This window comes from Epinephelus moara, chromosome 24 (assembly GCF_006386435.1).
Source record: "Epinephelus moara isolate mb chromosome 24, YSFRI_EMoa_1.0, whole genome shotgun sequence".
Classification (NCBI taxonomy): domain Eukaryota; kingdom Metazoa; phylum Chordata; class Actinopteri; order Perciformes; family Serranidae; genus Epinephelus; species Epinephelus moara.
Window position 1 is genome coordinate 44,217,090 of NC_065529.1, and position 8,867 is coordinate 44,225,956.

Genomic DNA, 8,867 nt, shown 5'->3' on the forward strand with positions numbered 1-8,867 from the left:
AAAGTAGGAGCCTCTTCTCTGGCCTCGGCGGGCCTTGTGAACCAATCACATGCACCTGCAAAGACACACAAACGCACACTCCATTCAGCACCATGGATAGCAACATGGCCTAATGCCAGGTACCAAAAGATGAAACTGACCAACATTTATAGAAGATTTGCAGTATAATCTAGACAAAAATCTAAGCAAATATGCATTTCTCTTAAAACAATGCACAACCACAACAATTTAAAACCTGCACAAGCTAGCAATAAATACAACACTTTCTTACCTTTTTAGAAGTGCTTTCGTCTCGTCACAGCCATTCTCTGGGCACACACTCCCCATTACTGAGTTTGTGTTTGAAATGCATTTTTGAGAAAAATCTTCTCTGCTGCTTATATTGGTGTTCTGATGCCGATATGTCAGCATCTTTATTTTGACAGTACTCCGGTCCCATTTTCGCCCAGTAGGCGCGCACTTTTACGTCAATGTTGTTTCCCCAGCGGCCCGGGTCGTTGTTATACGGGTGACCTGACTCGTCTCCCCCTGCCTGGTTTGCAGCCTGGTCCTCTCTCTGGGGTTCATGTGCACCCCCCCTCCTCCTCCCCTCCACTGCGGGTGGTTCCCTGCTCCTCTTCAGCTACATCCACCGGCGTGGCCCGTGCCTCCTCCGCTCCCTCCGGTGGGTGAGTTAGCGAGCTTCCTCCGGTGGGTCCATCTTCAGCAGCAGCTGGTTTAAAAAATCCCGTGAGCTTTGGGATGCTCCTTAGTAATTCTTTTTCCCGAAACTCTTTCTCAATAAGCTTTTTTCTTTTCTGGGCACCGCTCTCAAACTTCTTCCCCGACATTTTGCAACTGTCACTCAATCATAGAGGGACACACCCAAAAACTAGCTATACACATTCTGATAGGTGAGCCCACAGGCCATAGGCCATGGGGCCAACGTGGGTCACTCGTAATTTGGATCAATCTGCAGCCACGTAACATGCATATAGAGTGATTGACAGAAAACCTGACAAGTTCCGAAACAATATGACTTTTTCAGCTCGTCATGACCCCAAAATGATAGGCCTTTAAACTTGGTAGGCCCCTGGGCTTCAGCCCAGGTAAGCCCGTGCATTAAAGCGGCCTTGCCTGCAGCCTCTCATCTGCGTTCTGTGCTGGGACTAAACTCCTCCACATACATACACATCCACACATACATATGGAAAGCCGAAAGTGCCATATATCGCCACTCTCCACCAAGAAAGGATAAGATAAACTCTAGGAAACAGGCTCCCACAATTTGATAAGACCTGGAAACCCCTTTTATCATATCATGCAGCTCCAAATCCAACAGTGCAATCCACACCTTAGCACACACTATACTACGTGGTAGTTGAGTGAACAGTCGGGGGAGGGGGGGGGTGGTTAGGTTAGGATGGGATGAGATAAGATAGAAGGGGGGATGGAGTGANGTAAAGGGTGAAGAGGAGAGGAGAGAGGACAGTACCTTGTGGGGCCCCGGTATTGCTGACCACTGTATCTGACACACAGTGCCGCAAGCGCATGTACTGTGGTCGGCCAGTGAGGTAATCCACAATCCAGGACACAAGGGGGGGATTCACCAGCATCGCTGTCAGCTTGTCGCCCAGTAGAGCAGGCCTGATGGTATTGAAAGCACTGGAGAAGTCAAAGAACGTGACCCTCACAGTGCTCCCCGGCTTGTCCAGCTAACTGGTAAGCTGAACCAAGTCATTAAACCAGCTCCACTGCAGCCGATTCCAGCTGTTAGTCAACCATTTAAGTACTTAATCATTGATTGTGTGGGGCCACTGCCTCGTTCGAAGTCAGGTAGCCAGTACTTGCTAACTGTCATGTGTCAAAGCACCAGGCATCCAGCAGCTTATCCTTTGCGCACAATAACTGCAAGGTCTGTGGTTAAGGCTCTGACACAATTTATATCTGTGTTTGGCATCCCCAGGGTGATCCAGAGTGACCAGGGATCTAACTTTTCTTCCCATCTGATGGCCCAAGTGTTGAAACTGTTAGGGATCAGGCATAATCAGTCAACAGCCTATCACGCTCAGAGTCAAGGGGCTCTGGAGCGTTTCCACCAAACTCTCAAGGCTCTTTTGCGGGCTTATTGTGTTGAGCTGGTTGGGGACTGGGAGGAGGGGCTACCCTGGTTGCTTTTGGCTGCACGGGAGGTAGTGCAAGAAAGTACAGGGTTTAGCCCAAATTATTTAGTGTTTGGCCACACTGTGCGGGGTCCCCTGTCTCTGTTTAAGGATGGGTGGAAGGGGTCAGACCCACCCACCAACCTTATTGATTATGTAAATGGCTTTAAGCACTGTCTGTATTCTGCAGGGGAGTTGGCAAAACAAATGTTAGCTGCTTCACAAGCTAAAATGAAGAAAAAGTATGATCGTCGGGCTGAGGTTTGTGAGTTTAGTACTGGTGATCGTGTTTTGGCTCTTTGTCCGCTGGTTAGTTCTCCCTTCCAGGCCAAGTTTTCTGGTCCATATACAGTGGTTAAACGGGTCTCAGACCAGAATTATTTGATTTCAACTCCAGGCCGTAGGAAGCCTGAGAAACTGTTCCATGTAAATCTGTTGAAACCCTATTATGCTCACTCTTCTAGTCCACCCAGTGCTGTCCAGCAGGAGTCAATGGCGGGGAGTCCTGCCTTGGTAGCTGGCACAGTTGGAGAGTTTTCTGATGAGGGTGGGGGCGAGGCTGTTTTTGAGCCTGATGAGGGGTTGTTGTCTGGTTGGCTGAAAAATTCAGAGACCCTCAAGAACTTAAAGGGTCAGTTCAGCCATTTGCCAGAAGCACAGGCTGTGGAGTTTGAAGAGCTTATTTTTAAGTATCCTGGTCTGTTCGGTGATGTGCCCTCCCGTACTGATTGGGCTGAGCACGATATTGATGTGGGTGATGCACAGCCTATCCGTCAGCATTTTTATAGAGTTTCTCCTGAGAAGCGTAAATATTTAGATACTGAGGTGAAGTATATGGTCGATAATGACATTGCAGTGCCTTCTCTGTCAAGCTGGGCTTCTCCATGCTTGTTGGTGCCTAAAAGTGACAACACGCCCAGGTTTTGTTCGGATTTCCGAAAGGTTAACAAGGTGACGAAGCCAGATTCTTTTCCGCTGCCTCGAATGGAGGATTGTGTAGACCAGGTGGGTGCTGCTAGGTATGTCAGCAAGTTTGATCTGTTGAAGGGTTACTGGCAGGTGCCCTTGTCCAAAAGAGCACAGGAAGTGGCAGCTTTCATTACTCCATCTGGGCTGTACTCCTATAAAGTGATGCCATTTGGGTTGAGAAATGCACCGGCAACTTTTCAGCGTTTGATGAACCGTGTGGTGGCTGGGCTGGCTGGTTGTGCAGTTTACTTGGATGATTTAGTTATCTACAGTGATACCTGGTTTTCTCACATGCAGCGGGTGAGAGCTCCGTTTGACCGGTTGGCAGAGGCGAAGCTCACAATTAATCTGTCTAAGTGTGAGTTTGCTCGTGCAACTGTGACTTACTTGGGTCGGGTGGTTGGACAGGAGCGGGTGGCTCCTGTGCATGCTAAAGTGTTGGCAGTTGAGCAGTTTCCGCAGCCTACCACTAAAAAAGAACTTATGAGATTTCTTGGGATGGTGGGTTATTACAGGTGTTTCTGTAAGAATTTTTCTACTGTTGTGGCACCGTTAACTGACTTGCTGAAGGCCAGGGCTCAGTTTGTGTGGTCGCCAAAGTGCCAGGAAGCTTTTGGCAATGTGAAATCTCTTCTGTGTGCAGCACCAGTGCTGGCTGCACCCCGTTTTGACCAGCCTTTTGTCTTACAGGTGGANAGTGCCAGGAAGCTTTTGGCAATGTGAAGTCTCTTCTGTGTGCAGCACCAGTGCTGGCTGCACCCTGTTTTGACCAGCCTTTTGTCTTTCAGGTGGATGCGAGCCATGTAGGAGCAGGGGCTGTGTTGATGCAGGCAGATGAGCAGGGAGTTGACAGAGCAGTCAGTTTCTTTTCTAAAAAATTGAATCGACATCAGTTAAATTACTCAGTGGTTGAAAAGGAAGCCCTTGCTTTGATCTGGGCCCTGCAGCATTTTGCAGTCTATGTGGGATCTGGAATGACACCAGTGGTGGTCTAAACAGATCACAATCCACTGACCTTTCTGCATACCCTGCGATGCCCCAACCCGAGGCTGATTAGGTGGTTACTGTTCCTTCAGTCTTATGATCTGGACATCCGACACATTAAAGGCCGTGATAATGTGGTGGGGGATGCATTGTCGCGGGCTCCAGTTTAATGTCACCTGTATGCTTCCCTCTTGTTATCCCCTTTCCCTTTGCATCCCTTTAAATGTGCTCCCTATAGGTTGAGTGGTTGCTGTGCTTTAAATGTGCTCCCTATAGGTTGAGTGGTTGCTGTGGAGGTGACCTGAGGATTGGCAGGCTGTGGGGGGTAAGTTGTGACAGTTAGTTTATGGTGTACTTTTTCCATTAGCTTTCTAATATGTAAACATTATTTTTGTTGTTGTTGGAACGGAGATCCTGTGGGACCCCCGTCTAATGCCATGTTTAGTTAGGTTCTTTTTCCTTATGTTTATTCTTTAGTGAATAAAATCCTTTAATTGGCTTTCCTTGTGTATGTGTCTCCCTCTTTGTCATGGCCGTGCGGCCCGGTTCGTGACAATGGAATATTCCTGTTATGGAATAACAGGAATAATGGAATGAATTTATTTATTTATTTTTTTGTCTCCTGTGAATTTACTGCTTCGCACTCCAGTCCAGTAGGTGGCGGAAATGCGCCTGAAAGCTGCGTTGCCAACCGCCATTAAACTCGAAGAAGAAGAAGGAGGAGGCAGAGGAGGAGCAGAAGAAGAAGAATAAGCTAAACGGTACCGGCGTTTATTCCTATAGCTGGGGAAATTGTGGATAAAGCACATTTGTGCTGCTGTAAGAACTCGTTGATGAGCGGAAAAGGGAAAAATAGCTCACTGTCACTGCCGGAACTTTAACAGTGTGACACATCCAGCGGAAGTAAACAATGCAGGCGGTACAGCAGCGTTATCTCCATGAATGCGTGGAATTAGCTGTAAAATGATGGTGTAGTTGTGTAGAAAAAGATTTAACTTATAATTAGACAACAATGTGTTCAGTTGAGTCTTTGAGAGAGTTTGTCAACGAGCGACTAACTGCTGCTGCTGAAGAAATATTGGGAGTTTTTCAAAGAAGCATCGTCGAGTACGAGGAAGAGATCGATCGTCAGCGCAGACTGTTGGATATCGTTTTGAAGCCTGAAATAAAGTTACACAGGACAGGTGGGTGAAAGCTAATTGAAGTAATTTACTGGCATGTGTGTTTATTTGCTGTAGCATGACATTAGTATGCTGTTGGTGTTGTTGTGTGTCCCTCCAGAGCTCCCACAGCAACATGTGTGTAAGGAGGAGGAGGTTGTCCCTGAGCAACAGCTCTGTATTGAGGAGAGGAAGTCCAGTGTGGACCAAGAGGAGCCAGAGCCTCCAGAGATTAAAGAGGAAGAGGAGGAAGTGTGCAGCAGTCAGGAGGGAGAGCAGCTTGTAGTGAAGCAGGAGACTGATGGCTTTATGTTGACTCCTGCTGATGAGGAAAGTGAGCACAGTGAAGATCAGACTCTGGACTTCATTCATGATGACACTCAAAGTGCAGCAGAGAAAGAGTCTGAAGTCAGTATACCAGTTATAACCTATGTGATACTAGAACCAACCAGTGAGCACCAGCTGCTCTGTCACAACTCTCATGTAGCTGAGAGCCAAGATGAGGAAGGAGGCAAAAATGGAGACTCAGGATCAACTAGAAACACAGAGCTTCAATTAGAGAAAAGACATCATGAAAGCGATAGTCACTGTAACAATGTACCTGACTCTACCATGTCCAAGATTCACCTCAGTACTTACACAGGTGAAAATTCTTTCAAATGTGACACTTGTGGGAAAGCTTTCAAATTTAAGTCCAAATTATACAGACACCTGAGAATCCACACAGGTGAGAAGCCATATTCTTGCAAAACATGTGGAAAAGATTACCAGTACAAAAGTAGCTTGTTGGCCCACATGAGAGTCCACACAGGTGAGAAGCCATTTACCTGCAAAATATGTGGAACAGCTTTCAGACATAGTAGTCAAATGACAGTCCACATGAGAAGCCACACAGGTGAGAGGCCATTTATCTGCAAAACCTGTGGAACAGCTTTTAGACATAAAAGTAGTTTGTTGGACCACACGAGAATCCACACAGGTGAGAAGCCATTTACATGCACAACATGTGGGAAAGCTTTCAGACAGAGTAGTGAGTTGAGAGTCCACATGAGAATCCACACAGCTGAGAAGCTGTTTACATGCACAACATGTGGGAAAGCTTTCAGACTTAGTGGTCAATTGATAGTCCACATGAGAATCCACAGCGGTGACAAGCCGCACCTTTGTAGTACCTGTGGGAAAAGCTTCAGTGACAAATCAGCATTGAAAGGTCATATCAGAGTCCACACAGGCGAGAAGCCATTTATGTGCACAACATGTGGGAAAGCATTTAGACAGAAAGGTTACCTGACTATCCACATGAGAACACACACAGGTGAGAAGCCATTTCCCTGTACAACATGTGGGAAAGCTTTTGGACGTAAAAGTCACCTGAAATACCACATGAGGACACACACAGGTGAGAAGTTGTAACTTTGCAAGACCTTCAAGAAATGACACTTTGATATGCTTCAATTGGAAAGGCATATAAGACCTCATACAGACAAGTGGCCTTGTGTTTGTAAAACATGTAGGAGATGAATCGGTTCTGGTTATGGTCAAAGCACACAAGAACTCATGGAAATGAGGAGTCAAATATTTGCAGCACTTGTGGGGAAAGCTCTACTTAGTTAAAAAAAATTGAAGATGAAATGTTTCTACAATATTTTAAGCAAGATTGTTTTTTATATATGATCTTTTCCTGTTTCAAAATAACAAAAATAGGAAAAAGGGCCTGAAGCAAAAGTTGGGCACCCTGCATGGTCAATACTTGGTATTGCTCCTTTTGGGAAGTGTCACAGCTTCCCAACACTTTCTGTAACCAGCTCAGAGTCTTTCAATTCTTGTTTGGATGATTTTCGCCCAGTCTTCCTGCTAAAGGCTTCTCGTTCTGGGAAATCCTAGGGCTGTCTTCATCCACTGCTCTCTTGAGGTCTATCCACAGATTTTTATTGATGTTTGGGTCGGGGGACTGTGAGGGCCATGGCAAAACTTATAGTCTTTTCCTGCATTGTGGACATCAGTTGTTTTAGTTTTCAGAGTGCTAGTTAGCTGTTTAGAGGAGCCCATGGCTGCTGATTGATGGGACAAGGTTTCAGGAGTCAGAATATTCATAAAGCGTTGAAATTTGCATCACCTGGCCTTTTCAAATGATGACTGTGAACAAGCCAGAACCCTAACAAGCTAATTAAGATCTGAGAACCTGGTAAAGGTTGTCTGAGAGCTCAAATGTCTTGTGGTGCCCAAACTTTTGCACAGTGCTCCTTTGCTTTTTGTCACTCTAAAATTGTACAAAACAAAAAAATAATACACTGATCTTTCTTAAAATGTTGATAAGCACGTGTCATCTTAAACTTCCTGCATTTTGGAGGTCAGCTCATCTTCTACTTACTTAACTATTCACAGTAAACAAAATTTTGACCAGGGATGCCCAAACTTTTGCAAACCACTGTATGCAGTTGAGGAACGTAACTACTTGTACTCAAGTACTTCATGTACAGCATTGATTGTCCTCAGATGGCCACAATTGCATGTAAACTCTTCATAGATATGAAATTTGGAACACTTCAAATAAATATAATAACATGATCACTTTTGAGGTTTTCTTTGATTATTTTCTTTTAATGCTACACATATTTCTACTTTACTTCCTTCTGGAACTTTAAGAGTGAGACATATGGACTAAACAATCACTAAAACAACATTTAATTGACATGCAAGTACCATTAAGTAAAGCAGAGGTTAAAACTACCATAAATGACTGTATGCACAAAACCTGGCAGGAATATTGGGACTTCAGTGACACAGGAAGATGTCTTTACAGTATTCAAAAACATGTAGGTGTTGGTAGATTACAGAGTGGGAACCCAAGGGAAGAGAGGGTCATTACCTGTCTGAGGATAGGACACACAGGATTAAATGACACTCACTATAGGATAGGGTAGCACCCTACTGGGCTATATTAAAACAAATCGCGAAAATCTGAAAGGAATTGGCGATTAACCAAACTGGAAGAATCTCGTTTAGTCTGGGAAGACAGTCTCAGAATATATAAGAGGGCCCTCCGCAATGCCAGAGCCAACTATTACTCAGCATTAATAGAAGACAATAAGAACAACTCATTTAATTATTTAAGAGTAACAGGAATAATGGAATGAATTTATTTATTTATTTTTTTGTCTCCTGCGAATTTACGGCTCCACACTTCAGTCCAGTAGGTGGCGGAAATGTGCCTGAAAGCTGCGTTGCCAACCGCCATTAAACTCGAAGAAGAAGAGGGGGGGAGCCGGAGGAGGAGAACAAGAATAAGCTAAACAATACCAGCGTTTATTCCTATAGCTGGGGAAATTGTGGATAAAGCACATTTCTTTTCAGCACTGTAGCCAGGCTGACTGAGAGTCAAAGCTCTATTGAGCCTTGTATTCCTTTAGCCCTTAGCAGTAATGGTTTTATGAGCTTTTTAATGACAAAATTCTAACTATTAGAGGCAAAATTCATGACCTCCTGTCCTCAGATAGTACCTTTCTAACCTCAAACACAGCTGTAAAACCTAATATATATTTCGATTGCTTCTCCCCGATTTCTCTTCAAGAATTGACCGCAGTGATTTCTTCATCTAAATCATCAACGTGTC

The 8,867-nt window shown here is 44.9% G+C and overlaps 1 protein-coding gene across 1 annotated transcript in view; it reads left to right on the top strand.

Moving 5' to 3' along the window:
• Window positions 1–4,816: 4,816 nt before the first annotated feature.
• The window catches only part of LOC126385580 (zinc finger protein OZF-like), a 22,997-nt gene continuing 18,946 nt past the window's right edge, over window positions 4,817–8,867 (top strand). Inside the window, exons 1-2 of the mRNA XM_050037376.1 lie at window positions 4,817–5,278; window positions 5,376–6,569. Coding sequence (XP_049893333.1) covers window positions 5,107–5,278; window positions 5,376–6,569 — 1,366 coding nt within the window. The 5' untranslated portion in view covers window positions 4,817–5,106. The remainder of the gene's footprint in view (window positions 5,279–5,375; window positions 6,570–8,867) is intronic.